At 37.3% G+C, this 22,297-nt stretch overlaps 2 protein-coding genes, 1 long non-coding RNA gene and 4 other non-coding genes across 10 annotated transcripts; 1 reads left to right on the top strand and 6 right to left on the bottom strand.

Annotated features, from left to right (window-relative positions):
- Window positions 1-729: 729 nt before the first annotated feature.
- LOC128310682 (uncharacterized) lies at window positions 730-3,823 on the bottom strand. Its single transcript, XR_008288883.1, has 7 exons — window positions 3,702-3,823; window positions 3,395-3,477; window positions 2,862-3,165; window positions 2,655-2,763; window positions 2,423-2,471; window positions 2,025-2,186; window positions 730-1,753 (listed from the first exon to the last, which is right to left on the bottom strand). It is a non-coding gene; the product is annotated as an uncharacterized LOC128310682 (long non-coding RNA).
- Window positions 2,545-2,617, bottom strand: LOC128299944 (small nucleolar RNA U18). Its single transcript, XR_008287322.1, has one exon. It is a non-coding gene; the product is annotated as a small nucleolar RNA U18 (small nucleolar RNA).
- Window positions 3,824-3,957: 134 nt separating the features above from the next.
- On the bottom strand, window positions 3,958-17,676 carry LOC128298738 (hrp65 protein-like). 4 transcript variants are annotated; one of them, XR_008287274.1, is made up of 10 exons: window positions 17,135-17,676; window positions 16,054-16,912; window positions 15,786-15,976; window positions 15,570-15,707; window positions 5,511-5,584; window positions 5,382-5,452; window positions 5,046-5,101; window positions 4,703-4,758; window positions 4,296-4,418; window positions 3,958-4,075 (listed from the first exon to the last, which is right to left on the bottom strand). XR_008287274.1 is itself a non-coding variant. In XM_053034512.1 (5 exons), the coding sequence occupies exons 1-5, from the start codon at window positions 17,540-17,542 to the stop codon at window positions 10,065-10,067; spliced, it is 1,821 nt and encodes a 606-aa protein (XP_052890472.1). In that variant the 5' UTR covers window positions 17,543-17,676; the 3' UTR covers window positions 8,246-10,064. The 4 variants fall into 4 exon arrangements, 2 of the variants coding, with proteins under 2 accessions (XP_052890472.1, XP_052890473.1); XR_008287275.1 differs by lacking the exon at window positions 5,046-5,101; XM_053034512.1 differs by lacking the exons at window positions 3,958-4,075; window positions 4,296-4,418; window positions 4,703-4,758; ... (1 more) ...; window positions 5,382-5,452; window positions 5,511-5,584 and adding an exon at window positions 8,246-10,289.
- LOC128299948 (small nucleolar RNA U18) lies at window positions 4,497-4,570 on the bottom strand. Its single transcript, XR_008287324.1, has one exon. It is a non-coding gene; the product is annotated as a small nucleolar RNA U18 (small nucleolar RNA).
- LOC128299945 (small nucleolar RNA U18) lies at window positions 4,840-4,913 on the bottom strand. Its single transcript, XR_008287323.1, has one exon. It is a non-coding gene; the product is annotated as a small nucleolar RNA U18 (small nucleolar RNA).
- Window positions 5,181-5,254, bottom strand: LOC128299949 (small nucleolar RNA U18). Its single transcript, XR_008287325.1, has one exon. It is a non-coding gene; the product is annotated as a small nucleolar RNA U18 (small nucleolar RNA).
- Window positions 17,677-18,293: 617 nt separating the features above from the next.
- LOC128298739 (transmembrane protein 216-like) lies at window positions 18,294-20,576 on the top strand. The gene is made up of 2 exons (XM_053034514.1): window positions 18,294-18,814; window positions 18,994-20,576. Exons 1-2 carry the CDS (start codon window positions 18,595-18,597, stop codon window positions 19,185-19,187), a joined length of 414 nt encoding a protein of 137 aa, XP_052890474.1. The 5' UTR covers window positions 18,294-18,594; the 3' UTR covers window positions 19,188-20,576.
- Window positions 20,577-22,297: the final 1,721 nt, after the last annotated feature.

The raw sequence follows: 22,297 nt of genomic DNA, 5'->3' as shown, positions 1-22,297 counted from the left end.
TAAAGAATAGTAAAATAAAATTAAAATTTCCGAAACTCTCGGGTTTTTATTCATTTCATTTCATTTCTTTTTCGAAAATATCTTTGAAGCATTTTCGTTTCGAAAAAATCTTTGTTTTAGCAAAGGAGAATTAACAAAACAATTGAAACAAAGAGATACTTTTAGCAAAAAAAAATAATAACAGTTGGTTACGAATCTTATATAAAAATAACTAATAATATTAATATTAAATTAATAAAAATACGAATTCTAATCTATTGAACAAAGCTACAGATTTCGGATAATTGCTGCAGTGCTAATAATAATTTCATCTGTATAAAACTTCTTCTTATACGTGGAAATCATAAAAAAAACACGTCCAAAATTCGGATTCGGATTCGGAGGATTCATGAATCTTTTCAAATCGACTCATGATTTGAATGATTCCTCGTTCAAGATTCTAAGAAACTAGTTCAGCGCCTCCATCACAGCCTGCATCCATTTTCAAACAGGTTTTAACTCTACTTGATCCATCATCCAATGGAACTAACTGTGCTTCTCTTTGCCACGAGATCGCAGACGAGCAACCTTCCTGGTGAGACATAACTGTCTTTTTTTGTGTGTGTAACATGTTGATGTGTCTTTTTCCGCCAAACAGCTCAACTAGCTCGCAGTTCATCATTCTAATTCGGATGGAAATCGTTTTTCGATGAAAATCTTCAACTCTGCAATACTAAAGACAAGTTTGCTTATGTTTAACCACACTTTATTTGCCCAATATGTGTATACTAACGAATGTCATACCACCTTTGACATTATTAACATGTTTTCCTTTCTGGGATTAAAACCAAAAATCGATAACATTTCTGAGGTGCAAAAACCACGTCATAATGATCATAAAGAACATGGCATATTTCATTTGTACTGCATTTTCATCAGATGAAATTGCCAACGGATGATAGTGGATGCATGTCAGTTTTCACATTTCGTCGCAATCTGATGAAGTCCTAAGAGCATTCCGGAACATGGCCCGACCACTGATTAGGTCAAGTAGTTTTATAACAAATTTCCTTTGCAAACGCTGCTACGATCACTATAATAGTAACTGGCCTGTAGAATTGATTTTATGAATTGTAATATTTAAGCAATTTTAACACATCATTAGGCCGTTTGCGTTTGTAGAAGACAACACAAAACATTTCGTTTAATCAGAAATATCCCGAGAAATCACCCATTGATACATGGCCCCCCGCAGACATCATAACCAGAATCGGAGACATCTGGTTCGTGCTCCCTATCACGCGTGGTGTTTTGAACTCCTAGATGTTATTGAACCAACTGCCATTTACTCAGACAAATCACATTCCATGGACTTAAACGAGGTGTTGGAGTTTGTGTCTTCGACATCAGGAACTCGACCGAATCCGCCTAGCTCTGTTTTAAAGTCACAGATGTCTCGCCCCACAACAGTTGTTAAGGTTTTTCTGAAGCATTCTCCAATCATATGACTCCGAGCGAAAAAGCGAGAGCTAAAGCAGGCGGGACTCGAGCAGCAGTGGAAGCGTGCTGAGCCCATAACCCGTTGGAAAGAACTAAACCTTTCTTCATAAAGGCTATTTCATATCTTGCTTGATATTCCAACAACCGTCCATCAGGAAGCCCTTCAGTACTGGTCGCCTTAACAGAATTGTGTTAGGATTCGATGCAGCTATCGTGCCTAGATTGCCCACAAGTCAGTTGGTTGGTCTCCATTCGAATATGTTGGTAAAGCCAGCTATTATAAAAAGAAACGAAATGTCATGAAATGATTAATCTATTGCCATACATTTACCAATTTAAAGTGAATAAAATAAACACGCGCATGTAGGACTAAAGACACCTTTATCAGAATGAAATCTTTTCAATCACTTTGATCAGTCGGGAAAAGAAGACATAATAAAAATAAATTTCATCATTCATGATGCATACAACTTCAACAGAAGTAAGTTTACATCTTCGTGTTTATTTTCGGGTAATTCCAGTATTTCCAGTTCCAGTTTACGTACCTGAACATATTATTACTCGATGGCTCAGTCTTCGCCGCAAGGTCAAAGTTCCTATTTTGGCAAGACGCTGTACCTTACGACGTACGAATATTGTCTTCTCCTGCCATCATCTTTTAGTTTTACGAGCCGTGTCAGACAGTCAAGGCCAAGTGGAGATGAGACCTTTTAATTAAAAAAAGGTACATTTCAATTAAGGTTTTTCAGATTTTCTGACTATGACCACTTCATTTTTAGTCAAAAATTAGATCAGAAACAGTTTCGTCGATCACGTATTGTCCTCAGTCGGGAAAAGAAGACTTAGAATTAAAATTAGATTTCATCAAGAATACACGAAGTTGTGGTCGTATTATATGTTTAAACGTTTAAGATTGAAACTCATTTTCTTCCAGGATATTTACCTTAATTCACCTGATTGAGATGCAGTTGTATGATCAGCCCATTGGCTACCTGAAATTTGAAACACAAAAATTCAAATTTAATAATTATGAATGCAATGCAAAGTTAAGTGCATGTGAGAAAAATGTTTCAGAAAAGTGGTGAGTAATTATAATCAAAAAAATCATAAACACGGACCAAACAAATTTCATCACAAAAGAATCTAGACACGCTGAAGATAAGCATAAAACCTACCATTGTGTTAAAGGTTTTCAAGTATTCCCAATCGTGCTTTCGATATTCGTATTGCATTTGGAACTGTCTTGCCAAACACTATCAATGGCATCACTATCATGCAATCTATCTGTAAGAATAACAATAAACGAATCACAAATTAGTTTAGATTTTGGTAATTATGTAACGAAAGGATTTAAAGGTCTGTTTTTGTTAAATTGTACCTACCAATCTAATTTTCCGACCACCTCTTCTTGGCGTAACGACCTTGGAAGGCCATACCTGCCATTTCTGGCTTACTGGACTCAATTTTATCACGTCCCCGGATAGTCATTCCTTGCTACAGGGAATTGATCGCGACAAATTTTGGATCGGTCCTGCTGTCGTGTGAAGACCGGCGCCGCTATCAATACACCACCGGCCTTCCCATTCGATCTTTATTCGACTGAATGAGTCATGAGGACATTAATAAGACTTTTTAAATCAGCCAAATTCTAAGAAAGACGCGGTGGAAATACATCCTGCATTCATCCTGCGGAAGATTCAAATAACATGTTGAAAATTTTTTATAACAATATAATTTTGTATTAATAAATATATGTGTTGTTGCCGTATATGTGTCAGAACAAATGATCTTTATAGATTCATCTGCAGCCTAAAATGTTATATCATTTTTAATCAAACGGTAATTATTTAACATCATGAAAAAAGGGTTTACGACAAAATATTAATTTGAGATACTGTATATGAAAGTTTCTTACTTCTTGTGCGCAGCTTTGATTCTTGGCAATTGGGTTCTTTCTCCAGAAACCCTTCCCCAGGTGCATTCAACACTCATGTAGATCTGTAAAAGAACAAAATAAAAAAGCATTAATTTTTGCAACCAAATACATTTTTCTTTAAAGAATTTATTTCTTGTCGCATGTATCAGAACAAATGATCTTGATAGATTCATCTGCAGCCTAAAATTTTATATCATTTTTACTCAAACGGTAATAATTTATCATCATGAAAAAGAGGTTTATGACAAGATATTAAATTGAGATGCTAATTGCAAGAATTTCTTACCATTCGGTCAGCTGTAACTTGAAGCAGATCAATTGCATATTCTAGAATCCATTCGGCTGATGAACTCCTGCAGAGCTGTAAAAGAGTAAGAACAAAACGTTCAAATATTTTTACGTTTGATACATATTTCTCGATAAATTAATTTCTTATAGCATGTATCAGAACAAATGATCTTGATAGATTCATCTGCAGCCTAAAATTTTATATCATTTTTACTCAAACGGTAATAATTTATCATCATGAAAAAGAGGTTTATGACAAGATATTAAATTGAGATGCTAATTGCAAGAATTTCTTACCATTCAGTCAGCTGTAAATTGAAATAGATCAATTGCATTTCCTAGAATCCATTCGGCTGATGAACTCCTGCAGAGCTGTAAAAGAGTAAGAACAAAACGTTTTAAAATATGTTTGCGTATGATACATATTTCTCGATAAATTAATTTTTTATCGCATGTATCAGAACAAATGATCTTGATAGATTCATCTGCAGCCTAAAATTTTATATCATTTTAAATCAAACGGTAATTATTTATCATCATGAAAAATGGGAGTCAAAAGATCTAAAATGGTGAAATTGAAAAAATGTCTTACCTTTTAAGCAGCTGCTGATGCATAGCTTATGCTTCTGATAGAATCAATTGTCTGTCACAGTTGAATTATTTCAATTGCTTCCTTCGTCCTGAGCAGTCAGAGGGTTTCAATCTTAAGGTCCGCCTACAAGAATCCGTAAAAAATAATTGGAATATTATTAGCTGTTCAGAAAGTATTTTCTACAAAAAAATCGTTTCTTTATGATATCAGAAATAATGGATTATATATGAAATCATATAATTTCATAAACACGGACCAAATTATATCATCAGCAAGTGTAGTGACGCTCAAACTAAACATTTCTTGACGACTGTAAAGACCTACTATAAATCTACCTTATCATACAACCAAGAGCTTTCTGTGATTAAAAATTCTTCAAGAATTCATAAGAAAAACACAATTCTTACCTTTTTTGCCTCCTTCCTGAGAAGTCCGAGGGTTTCAATCCAATCTTAAGTTCCGCCTACAAGAGTCCGTAAAAATTATTTGAAATATTATTAGCTGTTCAGAAAGTATTTTTATACAAAAAAAAATCGTTTCTTTATGATATCAGAAATAATGGATTATATATGAAATCATATAATTTCATAAACACGGACCAAATTATATCATCAGCAAGTGTAGTGACGCTCAAACTAAACATTTCTTGACGACTGTAAAGACCTACTATAAATCTACCTTATCATACAACCAAGAGCTTTCTGTGATTAAAAATTCTTCAAGAATTCATAGAAAAAACACAATTCTTACCTTTTTTGCCTCGTTTCTGAGAAGTCCGAGGGTTTCAATCCAATCTTAAGATCCGCCTACAAAAGTGCGTAAAAAATAATTGGAATATTATTAGCTGTTCAGAAAGTATTTTTTACAAAAAAAATCGTTTCTTTATGATATCAGAAACAATGGATTATATATGAAATCATATAATTTCATAAACACGGACCAAATTATATCATCAGCAAGTGTAGTGACGCTCAAACTAAACATTTCTTGACGACTGTGAAGACCTACTGTAAATCTACCCTATCGTACAAAATCAAGAGCATTCTGTGATTGGAAATTCGTTAATAGAAATAACACAATTCTTACCTTTTGCAGCATAATTTTTCTTGCTTTCTGAATATTTAAACGGTTTCTTTTTGATCTTTTTCGTTGGAACGCTGTAAAAAATATGAAAATTAGAAAACATAATTTGCAAGATATCAATAACATATTTACCTTTGTATTCTTGCAGCATTGTTAGTTCCAACATGAATTATCTGGAGCAGTTCTGATAAGTACTCTTCTTGAAACTGTCCACAGCATGTCACATCGTTGATTGGAAGATAGATGTATAAGAATGGAAGTAATAAAAAGAACTGTAGTTAGAAAAGCATGCCAGAGAAAGCGTATCAACTTTACAAATAGTTCAATCGTATTTTCTAATTGTGACTCCAATATTTTTAACGAGATATACGTAATTCAAAACTAACAAAAAATTCAATAAATTAGAAAAGCAAACTTCATTGAAGTGCGATTATGATTTGTTGCTTATTGTAGTAAATAGTATTGGTAGATTTATCACAGCTTTAAACACTGTTCATTTCCTACTTCTTTTCTTAGTTTCGAAATAGTGTTCCGGTTTCTCGTTCGAGAAAAGAGTGTTCATAATACGAATGAGCTTCGTAGAGAGTAAGGATTAATTAGCGGAAGACTTCCACAGTTGTTCGTACTCACAAATTGGGCAAAAATTAAAAAAAATCATGTTCTTCGCGCGTTTATGTGTGAACGAGGAACCCCCCACATCAGATTGAGGGCAGCAGGATACATTACTTCTAGATATAGCGCTACTTTCCTCGCTTCAGAGCGACTTGAGATCAATGGGCGAAACAAATAGGAGCACGAACATAACATAGTAACTTTAAACCGATAACACAAACAACACTACAAATGGTTTAAATTGCTGTTTTGTTTCAATTGCATACACACTGGGTTTTACGGTACCGTACTGCTGGTATAGCTTGATGTTTCAAATGAAACTCAGTTACAGTTCAACACAATTTTTCGAAGAGAAAATCAATCGTGCTTACAATACAACAAAAGAATGTACAAGATTGAATCGTTATTAAAAGCATTATTTGTCTCAATTCAAGATTTTTCGACATCCTGGAGAGTATTTGTCTTCGTGTATTATCCTTGTGTCCAGACAGGAATTTATTCATTTTGAAAAATTATTTCTGATTTCTTAATCTGATAACTCAACCTATAAAACCAAACGATGTGTAGTAGAATTATGAAATAATCCGAACTAATAGAGTGATACAAGATTTAATCCCACTACAACGTATTTCAAACCTACTAATTACACAGTAGTAGATCGAGAATTATTTCACAAAGTAGTAGATGATAATGGACTAATTTTAATCGATTTTCCAACTAAAATTTTCAAACATACGATTGTAATATTAGTTGTACTTTAAAGGCAAAACTGCAATTGGTATAGCCATTTTCCAGTTAAATGAATGTAAGTTTGATTTTTTTTTAAATTGTAATGCCCGTACTCGTGATAATAGGGACACAATGAGCGACCTTGATATCTTAACTTAAGTAATCACAATATCGCGCAATATGATGTGAACAATCTACATCAGTAGAATGTTTATTTTTATAAAACAAGCGAAAAACGGTGAAGAGCTATTAAAGAGTAGAGGATCGCAACACACCCAAATGAAAGTGTTTTGTATTACAATTGTTGCAAAATTGTTTCACGTATAAACAGTAACGCGCCTTTTAGCGAAGCCCATTAACATTCGTTTTGACGACGGTAAATGAATATAATCAAAAGCTTGCAATAAGCGGATTACAAAAACGAAAAACAAATACATTAATGCTACACAGTTCCCCAAGTAAGACTTCCACATTGGCACTGCAAATGGTTCTTGCAGGTTTCATTGAATACGGTGTGGACAAAGTGGAAGAAAAAATAATTCTTATATATTTAGCTTAAAGGTTATAAAAGATTAATCTGAAATTAGTGCATAAACTATGTAATTTTAATATTACCTATATAAATATGCGTGTTCGCACCCACTAGCGGCAAGACGAATGAAGTAGATATAGAGATTATGCCGTCTGGCATGAAATCGAGAATCCGACACACTGTTTGCGATATTTGGTGCATCTCCCCATACGCGACGAAACATTGTTGATGTGTAAACAGGTGAGTGGTGGTCGGCAAAGAAGTTCTTTTCATTCCAATATGCAGGTACACGCGTTAACAATCGTAGTAGAAATGTTCCATCACATATGGTACTGTCAATTAGCAGCGATTGTGCTTTCACAGGTTGATCATAACGAAGAATATGAAGTGTGAAACACCTTTTCGCTTCTCTCGTTCCTTCGTCCACAATCAGTCGATCGCACTCTGTGCTCAAAGTCTTTTCAAAGTCCCGAAACACTTTTCAGGCGACGTTATGCATTAACGGTGCGTGATACAAGCTGAGTAAAAGCGGACTGACTTCCCAATCGAACTGATGTTAATTGTTGAAAACACTATGAAGACCCGTCGCTAAAATGCTAAAATCATACATCACGTGGAGAACTTTGAAACACCATACATGATGCACATTTGAGAGCTTCGATTACATTAATGATATTGCACATGATATTCCACAAAAAGGGTACAACATTCTTATCCATAATTTTGGTTATTTTTAAATTGTATACAAAAAAAAATGAATTCTAAAAGCAATCGATAAAAGAGGATCACAAAAAGCACAAGCTACATGCTGTGCATTATTAAGTTTCTCAGAAATAATGTATTGCTTATGTAAATGAAATGAAGATATAAAATTAATAATGGATTGCTCATTTTGATTGATGATTTCTCAAGGCAAGTGCGTAGTAACACGAATACAGCACATACATACATAATGGAGATAATATTTTCAATGAAATAAGTGTGAAGGAAAAAAAGGATAAGCAAAATAAAAAAAAGTTCAGATGAGTAACATTAAACTGAAAACTAATGAATGAATAACAACCGAAGATAATAAACAATGTTTGTTAGGGTAACTACTAAAAAGCAATCAGAAAAAAATCAAACAAGTGACCGATAAAAAAATCAAAGGTTAACAGCTTCACAGGAAAATTAAATTAATCCGAATCAAAGCATTTACAATTAAATGTTTTTAACCATCTTTCAATAAAGACACTACTAACGCTGGTCAATTGTTACTATAGCATAATCTTTATATTGTTCACAAGGTGTTGTATTGAATATATAAGCTGAAGAGACGCTTTTCTTTGCTTCATTTGACTACTAACTAAATATCAATCATTGATTCGCCACACCAGCTGCGACTCGCATTAATTATTCTGTTAATTACTTAGACACCGTATCGTGCACATGGCTCCAATCTCACCCCTTGGTGGATCAGTTGCATGTTAAAAAACGGACGTAAATTAATACATCTTTTTATAACTGAAGCACAGGATGAAGGGCAATATTTTTTCATGTGTATCAGTAAACTGCCTAGGTGTACGTAAAGATAGTAAACAAAATCTTATGTGTAAAACTAATTATCTAATAAGAGTGCCCCCCTCTGATCGTTACTTTTCGAATGCTTTAACTTGACTGAGTACAGTAGTGCACGTGCTTGACTGTAGGAACGGATTATTAGATTTGAACTTTTTTTTGTTTTATCTCTTCTTAGGAAAGAGAACATTTTGGCTAACTTTTTCATGTTCGACATCCCGCTGTCAAACAAACACGCACCAATGATTCGATGTCAAGTATTGCATTCTATTCTACGTAATGCAGCAAGGCATCTCCACACACATACCAATTGCTAGGCTTTATAACGATCAGTGTTGTTCTATACACATAGACGTAAAGGTGAACATTTCTTCAGCAGATTTGCGTTTTAATTGAACCCACCGAATTATTCGCCCTGGTGAATACGAGATTCACGCGTGCGTGCTGTTATCTCTAATTCACATTTGAAAGAAGGTTGTTGGACGACGCTGTAATTATTATGGATTCGAATTGTTGTTAATGCGGTTGTGTGTATTTATTCTTGTAGACAGAGCGTTGAGAGGCCATAACTTGCAATCTTAACTAAATGGTTATGTAGTGTTCAGGGGTTTAAAATGGTCATACATACATACGGTGATCTTCCTTCGAGACAGACGTGAAGGTCGAACCATGAATATGGTTGATTTATCTTACGCGATTAATTTGTGTGTCGCGGGGGCATCGAACTGCCCTGTACTATAATTTGTATCCTTAATCCACATTTTCCCCCGCATTACCGTAAAATATTACGGTTGATCAAGAAATATAAAAACACAATACGGTTATTCCATCCCAAAGAGATCAATATGCTCGTAGTAGTAATGTTGGATTTATAATGTCGCCAATAGAATAATGTTAATCATTACCAAATCCGAGCATAGAATCGATCGGTACTCTCAATTGCCAAAAAGGAATAAGGGTACAGCATCGATTGACATAAAAAATCGTCATATTTTAAATCGTTCAAATTCGTGCTTTTCAAGAGTCGACGAAGATGCAGTCGGTGGTAGCCAGTATTAAAGAATTCTTCTTTATGCTGCTATGTTTAACGGCAGACTGACAATGCACAGCAGTTTGTTGTTGCATACGATAGAGTTCGTAAACATGATCATCTGATACAAGATGAAGTTCGATGTGGTTGCCATAAAATGAAGAAAATAGAAACAAAATTACACCCGACTTCCTCCTCCTGGCCATCTACATCATGATATTCCTCTTTAGAAGCGTCTACGCTTGTTTTGGAAATCATCACTGTTCAATCGACGATCAGGCGTATTGTTCATCCAATTGTTACGATTGCCTCCGAAATTGTTGCCACGCTGTTGCTGATGCATTTGCTGCTGCTGCTGCTGCTGCTGCTGTTGCTGTTGCTGTGGTTGCGGTCCATCGTCGAACCGAGTCGGTCGGTTTTGACCGTGATCGTAATCTCGGACAGTCGGTTCCTATATTGGCAGGATCATAATAATTTATTTATTTGAACAAAATAGGATCATATTAAATGAGGTGGTGGATTGATTGGTTTTATCAATAGAACGAACTTTGAAGGACAAGGGCAAAGACAAACGAACAAACGTGAAATGCATCAAATGTTTAATTCGTTTAACGCAACACCGGAGAAGGGAGATCAAATCAAAAAGTCAGAGACAGCGGAAAACATTACTATAGAGATATGAAGACAACACAAACGAAATATGCTTCCATCAAAATGTACGGAACTATGAGAGGAGCAGATTTTAGCGCGAAGACACTCGTTTCCATGAGTAAACCCAGATCTGGTAGAGTGGGATGAAAATATTGGCCAATCTATATGCTTATTTTACGGATATGTTAAAGGCAACAAGCTCTCACTAAGCAAGAAGTATAGCGAAAAATAATCAACTGTGCAGTTGATCTTCGTAGTGGTTCTCTTCAGGTGTTACCCAATAGTAACATATTTTAATTCGTAGTATTAAAGTAATGATTACTTCACCAAACGATCCATTTGATAATTTGCACTTACGACACAGTAGACAAGAAATAGTGCAATAGAGACTCAAAACAGTGAATGGAATACATTTGGGATGTGTAACATTACTTTTCACAAAAAGAATTTTACATTTCAAACAAATTAGAGAAGCTATCATCATTTTTATGCCGGCGATCAAACGGAAATATTAATAAAAATCAGATTATATTGCGTACTTTTCAAAATAGACATTCTCTCCTAAAATACATTTTACATAAAATGCTCATATTGTTGATCAATCGTGATTCCCGTACTCAAAACAAGGTTTAAAAAATGCTAGAGCAATTGACACATTCACATGTTTTATGAATAGTCTGTCTCATATGGCGCATAGTAGTCAAATTTATGTGTGCAACGGATTTCATACGATTTTTGAGTAACAATACAACTACTATTTTTCATTGTATCAATTAATAATTTGTTCAGATGCAAAAAGATTAGAATAGCCAATGTTGTTTTGTTTGTAAAGCTTATCAGATTATAAAACTAACGTATATGCTTAAGAACCGTGGAAATATTGTGTTTTTCATCAGTTTATGGGAAAAAACACAGGGTCGATTATTATTCAGTGTAGGCTGTAAAACTTAATTGATATACATTGCAAGAATAAACATTTTTACATTTATTAAACAATGATAACAAATTCGTAAAACGCATGTCGAACAATTAATCCAATATTTTCGTCCCGAGAAATACATTAATTAACTGTTCGGCGAAAGTATTGCAGCAGACAAGTTGTTTCGTCAATGGCAGAGCATTTACAACGAAGGACGGCAAAATATAATTATGTTTGCATCGACGAGTATCGGTGGTAGAATTGATGGTGGCAATATGTTCAGAATTATTTTTACACTTGAAGAATTTGGTTAATAATGCTTAATATCAAGTGACTCTTAGTATCAATTTCGTAGAGAGCTACGACATAAATGCCATTTCTGGCGTACTAGGCTTATTTCACCATATAGCTGGATCAGTCAGTCCTTGCTACGGGGGATTGCTCGGGGTAGAATTTTTGAGCGGTCCTATCGAAAGACCGACGCCGTTACCAAAACACTCCCCCTCAAACCCCCACCCTTACGATTGCCATTTCTAGCTTTCTTCGATTTTAATGACTTGTCCGCCCCAAGTGTATGTCATTCAATATTCCGATGTAATCTGTTATTGCTCCATCCTTTTGTGTATGTTTAATAACTCTAATAGAAGTTTACACTTAAAATAAGGATCCACAATGCAATAATTAAGTTATCATACCCTAGGTTTCTAATCAAAACAACGTTCTATGCTTCCAACTTAAATGCATTCCAAAATAACAACTTTGTGTTCTTTTTAAAAATAATACTCTGTTATATGTAATAATACGTTACATATGAACAACTGAGGAATATCGACATGCAAAAAGAAAATTTGTACTTGTCCTAGGCACAACCTTCAGCGCATTAGGTCGATTTTAGTTTTGTTTGTTTCAATCTAAAAAACGGTATGTTAGCACATTCGTCAACAGTGTTGTAAATTGCCACTGTATTACAGCTAGCCCTGGGACAAATAGGTACGAAAGCTTTCCAACACAGCTAGCAATCGTCAGAGGGTGCTTCAGATCGCTTTCCGATCATTAGTATCGGTAGATAAGAGATGTAAAAGTGAGTAACAATCAGTCACTGGCGAGCGAAGGTATTAGGAATCATGTCAATATTTGCTACTGAGAAAACAAAACAAACCAGCTCTTTCGAATCTATAAAAGGATGAGCGAGTGCTCCAGAAGGAGATTTGGACGTTCAAGATACGTGAATATAGAAGAATTCTTAAACGCCGAATACTGTTTCAAATACTGTTTGCTTGTTTTAATTCCGAATTATTTCCGGAATCGGCCGACCCATTACTTACGTTACGAGTATAATTTTTTGGTACTACGACCTGAGACGATTAAGGTCTATCATTTCAGGCATTCTTTAACTTAGCGTTGATAGTCCGGCAGTCCGACTTGTCAAGGGAAAATTGACCAGGAACCACCATCCTTACCTCTTCCCAACAAATCATCCCAAATAGAAATAAATCAACAAGATGCGTTGTAATACGACATTCACGAACATTGTGTAAACATATGCAAGAAACTTAAAAAAAAAGAACCTTATTGACTGTTATGTCATTTTCTAAGGTTGTTAAATTTACATATTGCCAGGTGAAAATATTAAATACCGAGAGAAACAGAAGAAAAAAATGCGTAAGAACAATAACCACATTCAGAATAGCCTTAATTCAAGTGCCCTTAGACGGGCTATGTGAATATAGCTTTGTTCTCACTCACTCACACCAGTTGAAATTGAAAAGCAAGTTTTTCATTAATTAAGTATTTTGATCCACACACATACTGCACCCTATTATGCATAATAACTTCCTGCAACACGATGCAGCATTGCATTAGGCGAACTTGATAGATTTTGGTGTTGATGTCCTGAAAAGGAACTACACGAGGAGCCAAATTCAAGTTAACACCACCACCACCCAAAAAAAACTTCTGTTACGCGTATATTAAATTGTCAAAAATTGCATTTTGTAGCACATCATGACGATTAATTTCATAAATGTTGAAGTATTCAGAGAGCATGGATATCGAATGTTCACAAAAGTAATCTTTGACAACAACAATTACATTGAAAAACATGCACTTGAAATCCATTCGTTAGGCCTTTCTTACGATCTGTTAATCATACGAACAGAATAGGTATAATATGCACAAAGTCCTAAAATCTCGCTCGCAGACAACATTTCGAAATTTAACATCAAAAATGTAGTCAAAATGCGTACAAGTGTCATACAAAGTCCGTTCTTTACATTATTTTTGAACGAATAGATGATATATACCTCCGAAGGGGTCAAAATTTATCGATTAACTTAGAAATTAAATCGATGTCTACATCTCAATTGAATGAGATTCTTTATCACGTCATGGCTGACACAACTGATTTACCAGACGGATCAGTAGAGGCGATCATAAGAGGGAATGGATATGTATGTACCTGTTATGTTTTGCGAAAGACGCCGTTACCAACTACACCGCCATCTCTCCCGTATTAGAAACTAGCATTTGTCATTGACAAACTGCAATGTTCGCAATCGCAGATGGAAATTATGATCAAATAATAGTGTTGTGCAATTTAAGGTATGACAAAGGATTCTTATTCAGTTCTTCAACCGATAACACGCCTTTGCTTAATGGTTACGATTGTATGCAGAATCATATAAGAATACAGACAAAGCGTAAAGATGAGTTTGGATGATCAACTCACTTCACTTGAATCATTTGAACATCTTCCCCTCGATGATCCTTTATATTTAAATAATTCAACATAGCAATCTTTAGAAAAATTGAGAACAAATAGAATCTTACTATACTTTATTATTGAACTATTAGCTGTTAACTGTTGATAAAACTCCTTTTAGTTCGTTTCTACTCAATTTTTCTAAAACGTTTTTAGCTTTTTCATGTTTACATAGCATATTCCGTCAAGATATACGACTAAGTGACTACGTCTTCCGGTAGTTAAAAAAAACAATAATAATATAATCCGTGATTAATGGTCGTACAATTTTTTTAACAAGAGATCATTTGCTTGTTATCCCAAAGATAAGAGCGATTATTCCATATAAGTTCAAAGAATAACACGTAAGACAAATATTTCATTCAATCATTTTTTCTGGATTGATGATCTACATGCCATGCCGGCTTTCTAACCGTATATTAAATGCGTTGTCGAATATCTCATCCTCGTTCCGGATGTTCCAGAAAGACGCCTCTTCTTCCATAAAACACCTCGCAGTATCAACATGAGGAAGATAATGGGCTGAGCAAATCATGATTAGTTAATAAAAAAACACCAGCACACGGTTTCTTCTGTATTTCTCGAAATTTTTGTACGACATAAAGGAAAAAAAATCTTTGTTGCGTTAGGGTGGGTCTAGATGATCTTCGAACTAGAACTATACTGTGTTATTAACAATTCGAACGCAGGAGACCGAGAGACCACACCCACAAGAATCGCAGATATTGGGTATTCATGTAACAACGGCAGTGCCGTATAAGTTTTCAGACATAATTTGAATCGTAATTCCAAAGCATTAACATTGCTTTCCGCCCCAGTAAACCACCATCACCACCAACCGATAGTCGTTGCAAACATAAGAAAATATATTCCATTTTCGGAACCATTGATAGAAGAGCAGCAAAAGTTTTGGCAATCAATCCACTTGACCACGCGATATATCCTCCATAGATGCACACGATTCCAAAAGTCGTCAGTAATTAACCGTCAAAAATGGAATTCTCCCTCGATTAAATGTGCTTTAAAGCTAATTTAGCCAAGTACAATCGTTTACAGGCCGGGTCATTCAATCAACGGGTAGTAGTAGAACATTAGCAAAATCGCTAAATGCATTTTATAAATTTATTATCGTTTCCTACGTCACAGATATGTAGGCTTCAAGCAGCTGTAACCATCGTTACATTTACCCTGATAGTGTACCCCAACAATCCTGAGTTGCGATTGTATTCGGTCCAAACTAGCTTTTGTAATCATTTGCTTTTCTGAAGCGAAATCATAGAATTATGGGAAACGACTGATATTATTTGCACCAGAGCAGCTGATGGAAATATTGATAGTTTGTGATAAACAAACGAAACAAAAAGTTCTGCAAGAAAGAAAAATAAAACAGATCGACTTACCATATTGCCAAAGTTACCATTGCCGCCTCCTTGGTTCATCATGTCGAAGTTGCGGCGGTTGTCGATACCACCACCGGTATCACCTCCGCTTCCCATGCCCATGTCGTTCATTTGCTGTTGTTCCATCATCTGACGGTTCTGATAAAACAAGAATAGATAAATATACGATAAGAATGGAATTGGATTGTGTGTCTTAAAAACAAAACAAAATATTACCTGCATGAACATGGTGTTTTCTTTTTGTCTGCGGTGCAATTCTTCGTCCGACCGTTTGATTCTGTTAGTCATTTCTTCAATATCTGTTTTCATCTGGATATCATTGCGCTGACGCGCCTCCTGCACCTGACGTTCCTTCATTTCCCATTCGGCTTTCTGCCGATCACGATCCATTTCGCGTTGACGCAGCTCTGCCAAAAGGAAATATTTAGTTAGTCTCTTTGACGTTCTAGCGTTGATTTAAAATTGCCCAAATGTTAACACTTACGCTCTCGCAGCTGTTCGGTTTCCTGCTCGAATCGAGCGTACTCCATCTGTGCTTCCAACTTTTCTTCTTCCATGATCATCTCACGCTTTAGTGATTCAGCTTTCTGCTTAAATAACTCGTGCATGTGCTTCCAACGTTGCCCATACTCGAACTCGAAAGATCCATGTTCGGCGAAGCGCGGTCCTTGTTGACGTGCTTTCAAAAATTCACTCTGCTTCTTGTTTAGAGATTTTTCAGGCAGACCATCATTGTCGTCCTGATATGTGTACGGTTCCACAATGACTGGCCGCAGTGACGTCGTGAGGAAATAGCATTTTTCTGTGCAGAACCGGATAGCTGCTAATGCGCCGGGTTTGTTTTTGAACTCAACAATACCCTCTCCGGTTGGCTTTCCACGCTCATCCACCTGCACGACTGCTCGCTCGAGCGGTCCAAACACCTCGAACGATTTGTACAACAGCTCATTCGTTACGTACGGTGTCAAATTCTTCACACGAATTGCGGTCGCATTCGGAGCAAATCGTACGCGCAGCACACGATTCTTACGCGTAGTACCGTCGAGGCTTCGCTTTGCTTCTTCTGCATTGGAGAAATAATCTACACGCACGAAGGCGTAGTTTTTCTCCTTGTTCATGAACACCTCGTTAATCTCACCAAACGGTTTGAACATTTCCATTAGCTCCTCTTCCGTTACATCGTTTGTCAAATTACCGACGTACAGCCGATTACGGCCCGAAAATTTTGCGTCATGTGCCTCAATCGGAGGGATTTCCAGCAAGGGACCGGCGAGCATTCGCAGTTTCTCGCTGATGAAATATGCTTCGCTACCGCGACGACGTTCGCCGAAATTGTTGTCCATCTTAATAATTGGAAGAAAAAAAATGAAACGATGTTTCAATGTGCAAAATTCGATGCTAAAAGCAGTTAATCGGCGTAAAATGATGGACCATATTTGCTGAGTATGATACTTCGAGGTTTCGATTTACAAAACGGCCATTTTGCGTTGTTACATACGCGTGTTTTTGCTACCCAGATTGGACGCCATCTTGAAAAGTGATGTGCTGGTGCATTAATTACTCACATCATTTCCACCGCGATTGTTGCCACGATTCATGCCTCCACGGTTCTGATGTTGGTTAGGCCCAAAGTCTTCTCCACCCATATGCTGAGGATTTCCTCCATTGTTGCCGGGACGATTGTTTCCTGGACCTCCATTGTTACTGTTACCGCCGCTACCTCCGCCGCCGCCACCACCACCACCACCAGCACCACCCGGACCGCGATTGCGAATCGGCATGCTGGGCCGGTTCTTGCTATTGTTGCGGTTGTTTCTGTTCATATTCTTGTTGGCCGGTCCACCAGGGCCATGCTGGTCGGCACCAGGTTGGTTATTACCATGCATTGGTCCCGGAGTTCCACCATGTTGCTGCTGTTGGGGACGCTGAGGCAATGGCGAACCATTGATTTCCTGTTTTACGGCCACGTCCATTTTCACTGTATTTAAGCACCGTACACTACTTCTTACTGATTTCCGATCAAAGTTATGTAATACGACTGTATTTTTGCTCACTTTTCACTTTGCACCAATTAGCCACAAAACCGCAAGACGAGCTAACAACCTGCTTCCGTTCGACGCGAGCAGCAAAGAAAAGTGAAGCAAGAAAGCTGCTTCCGTTGAAGCAAGCTGTCAAATCGCATAGTGGAAAACGCTCATCTAATCCACGCGCCATGGTTGTGTAGAGGCTTTTCATTTCTGCGCTGTCATATCATTTTTGAAAATAGCAAATTATCTATTCCGTTGACAGTAAAATAAGAGGCCAGCAGAGACGTCTCTTAAAATCAAATACTGAACATAAATAAAGAAATATTCGAACGACAAATTCCCTTCGGAACTACCGGCTGGACCGGCCACGAAAACCAAATTGTACTAAACCAGTTGAATTGATTTGATGCGGATTTCTGTTCTAAACATCTGCCGTTTTTACAGATTTCGGGATGCTTTTCAAGAATCGGGCATTCGGATGGAATAACCTAATTCAATATTTTTCATATCATATCATATTTCCGTCCTTGAATGTCACTGTCATGTCCTTGTGTGTGAATGATGGTCGATGGTTGCGGCTTCTGTTCGTATCCTTGCCAACCACCAGCAAAAAAACTGTCAAACAGAACCAGGCAGAACTCGGCGCAGTTTTGTTCTAAAAATAAACATTTTTCTTTCAAAACTGGGCCCAGTCGTACTGTGTGGTGGACTTTTTTGTGAAGTTACTTTAGCTAGGTAAAATAATAAGTTCTCTGAAAAAACGCTGGTCTTTAGTGTTTTAGGTAAACCCGTCTGACTGGCCACGGGCGGTTTGGAAGAGAGGGCCTCGTCTTCGCCACGGTGATGTGGAATATAGCGCCTCGAACCAACAAAGCTCTTCGATGTCCGTACACCACCGTCGGATGATTATGTACCCGTAGTGACCGTTCACGGAAACATCGCACATCAGCCACCCGCCCCGGGGAGCCTAGCAACGGAGTGAAGACGAAGGAATAACAATGGGAAACCCAAGCCTAACGTACGAGATTTTACTCTATCTCAATTCGTTTTACTTCGGAATGTTCGCTACCTGCGAGCTGGGAATGCTCACTCTGAAGGCAGTCAATTTAAAGTATCCGGATCATATTCTGCTTCGGGAGGCGTGCATTCTGGTAGCACTGTGTTTGGTTGAAACCATCCGAATCATCCTGGGCAGACGAGGTAGCCTTAGTGACCATGGTAAGTGCGTTTGGGTTTACTGCAAATGTCTGAACGCAGGCAAACACCATGCATACGGGTAACAAACAGGGGTATGCGTATGTTTATAAATAGTTTCTACTTCTGACCCGACGCGATGTCGCGATGGGTAGAGCAAATATTCGCCACTCGTCCGCTAATACATTCCGTTACTCTTGTAGGTTGGCATGTGATCCTGTCCGTTTTTCTTACAATTCCCTGTGGAATGGGCGTAGGATATCTTCTCTTTTACCAGCTGCACCGACTACGCCTGGAGTACATCCTATGTGCCTTAATGTTATCACTACAGGCAGCAGAACTGTTCTTTGCAATACTGTTCGTATTCACGCTGTGTCGGCCGCCTTCCTACGATTAATTTCTAGTCCATCAATAACAAACTGCCAACGCTCTCGAAACCGATTTCCGCCCAGATTGTCTGGATCGGCCTACCACGCCCGGAATGGCGTTGTAATTCCTAAAGGCATACCGTTCCTGGCCGTGTTAAAACTACCATTCGGCGCACCTACTATACTATAGTGTACTATAGTTGATATCGCAATGCGCATCATGTTGCATTTGCACACACCAATGTGCCCCTCGAAACGGACGCGGAAGTATCACCATCATCATCATCGTCATCATCTTGCTCAAATGGCCAAAACAAAACCGGTGCCATCGTAAGGCTGGTAGTGAATAGGTGCCACGTAGTTTATCGTAACGTATTGAAAACCCAAGACAGAGCAACATTTTAATGCCGTCTGCAGCGAATTTGGGCCGCCGTATGTACCATGGACATATGTGTAAGAATCGGCAGAGAAAATCGGTTGTTGTCGTGCAGTCGATCGGTTGATCGATATGCCACTGTAGGATAGAATTAATACAACATTACAAGCACATGCCCATTGGCACATTACGAAAGTTCTCTTCAGTGCGATGAACTGCGCACCGCCTTCTCGAGTAATCTATCCATACACACCAACACGGAATTCACCTAAAGTTTTCCCTTAACTTAAGAGCACAACATGAACCATTTTGATTCGATACCAAAGAGCTTGATTTCTAGTCTAGTTGCATAATTAATTTAACAACCAAACTTCCGACCATCGAAGGACCACCACAGTAGTGAGGAGTCCTGCGTTTTACCTAATCATATATTCCATGTAATATATCCTACCACTTTTTCTATCTTGCGAGAAAACAACTAAAACGCACAGCCCCACATTCAATGCTATCGTCGCTGCATTCTTAAAATCAAAATATTACTAGCAATAGGTGACAGCGATACAAAGCGGGTTTCAAAAAATCTAGAAACTAGTCATTGTTGATACGCACACGCATGCGGTGTGTGCCAACAGTTAGATAATTTTGAGATATTAAAATTTGTAACTGCTATCAAACTGTGTCAAATATCAGGTACGGGCACATGCCGGAAGAGGAAATTTAAAAGCAAATACTTCAATATAATCAAACCCTTATTAAACAGTGTCATAAAATTTTGAAACATGTTTACCGGAAGGTGATAAAAAACTCATTATATCAATCTACTCAATACCAGACCAGTAATAAAAATGTACGTTTGAATGTTGTGCTATTACGACGAAGTATATCGTTCCCGTTTCCCGGCCACATGCAAAAGCAGCATTAAGTCGTATCCTTTAGGATTTCGTTGGTACTTAGCAAACAGAAACAAAAATGGTCATGAACGCGTCATGTAAACACTTGTATTTGTATAATCAGGTAAAGCGTTTAAAATATAACACACCTCGATAAACAGTCGGCAGTTTTGGTCATTCTCAATTGTTCAACATCCATTTCGAGAGTATCACAACAGGAAGCACAGAAGTAATTAAAGTAATATATACATTTATTTATTCGTTATGAATGTTGAAAGTCCTACAAGCTGAAGTTCAACGCCGTTTTATTCTCGGCTAGAGTTGGTTCGTCAGGAACATCGGTTCATATAACAATACAAGCGTATAAACATTTCCTTAAACATAAGAGGAGTCATCCACAGTTCAACTTTGTGGCTCTATGTCCATACGTAGACGTCGAAACAGCAGCACATGTGGTTCTGGCGAATGAATCTGTGAAGTAAAACAAGCAAAGCTAATTCTAATTAACAGCCGAAACGAATGAATGATGGTCGAAAGGATTCTCCCAGTACCATGTACAGCACCCAGCCGGGAGATTGTTGAACGCCTAAATTACGCCATTCCGTTTCCGTCATGAGATGGGTTTTCGGTACAAATTTCGCCAAGTCTGGTGGAAGTATTACGTGCCGGTACTCGTACACATCGTCGTAATATTTCTCGGAATATTGAATCTGCTCTGAAGGCATGGTGCGCTGTTTCTTTCGATGTAAGTATACACAAAACGTATCATTAGCATTAGCAAATATGATCACTGCATATCAAACAGGTTGAATTGCATTGAAATATGGGAAATACTTACAGATAAACTCAACGTAACTACCGCGGATGGTATGTTTTGTTTGCGGTTTAACTTAAATTGTGGACGTGAAGCGCGTCTTGCTGTTGATTTAAGGTGAAACGTCAAGCTGCAACCGAAGTGCTCGAAAGCAATCGGAAGCTGCTCGATTTTTGGACATAATGCTTCGAGTTCTTTTCCCACTGTGGCGTTGTTGGCGGAGTTGTCGGTTGAAGCGATTTGAAAATAAAAATATTACAAGACGCAGCGAGCGTACGACAAGAAAGAAATAATAACAAATGTTCGTTATTATTACTTAAAATTAGTCCTTTGTGGTGTTGAAACTCCAATACTCAGTTCCAAACTATGGAAAACCAAACCTACGATAAACATTTTAAATGTTCGTTTCAAGTGATTACAGATCAAACAATTCCTCTCTTGGCTCTTTTGGGATGAATAGTTTATCCCTGTAAATGTTAATGGATGGCTTTCTGATCATTTGCTTCATTTATTTCCGTAAACTAAGTATTGAAAAACCATTTTGTGCATTTTTATGAATAATTGTTATCAATTCCGTTCCAACTTATTTTCACTGTGCTGTTAACATTCTCTTTTCTGTCAGTTTCTAGTTAAATTAAGTTCTACATCGCATTTTATGGATCTTTAAATTTTTATTTTGTTTCATGTATTTTTTTTATAAAAATATCACACAGGACAGTCTATGTTTCATCTTGCATATTGGAATAGCCAATTGAACATGCTTTATTATATACCAAACTGCCGTTTCCCCTGGCAGGAGCAATATCTCTCTCTCCATTCGCTTTGCAAATTGATTGTTACAGGTGGAACTACCCAGTGACACAGAAAGCATCGTAAGCGACATTGTAGCTGCCTTCAACCATTAAACGTTTATGGCAAGAACCGCTTACCTGGTTCCTGGTGTAAAATGATAATATTCTCGGCATAATCGAGGGTGGCCCCTTTGCGAAAAGAGGTTTGGGGTGTAAAATTATGCACGGATGAATGGCAGTGCAAAATGCCACGAACAAAACCAACAAA

Source organism: Anopheles moucheti, chromosome 2 (assembly GCF_943734755.1).
Source record: "Anopheles moucheti chromosome 2, idAnoMoucSN_F20_07, whole genome shotgun sequence".
Lineage (NCBI taxonomy): Eukaryota > Metazoa > Arthropoda > Insecta > Diptera > Culicidae > Anopheles > Anopheles moucheti.
Note: the sequence above shows the minus strand (reverse complement) of the source record. Positions and strands in the feature narration are given on the sequence as shown.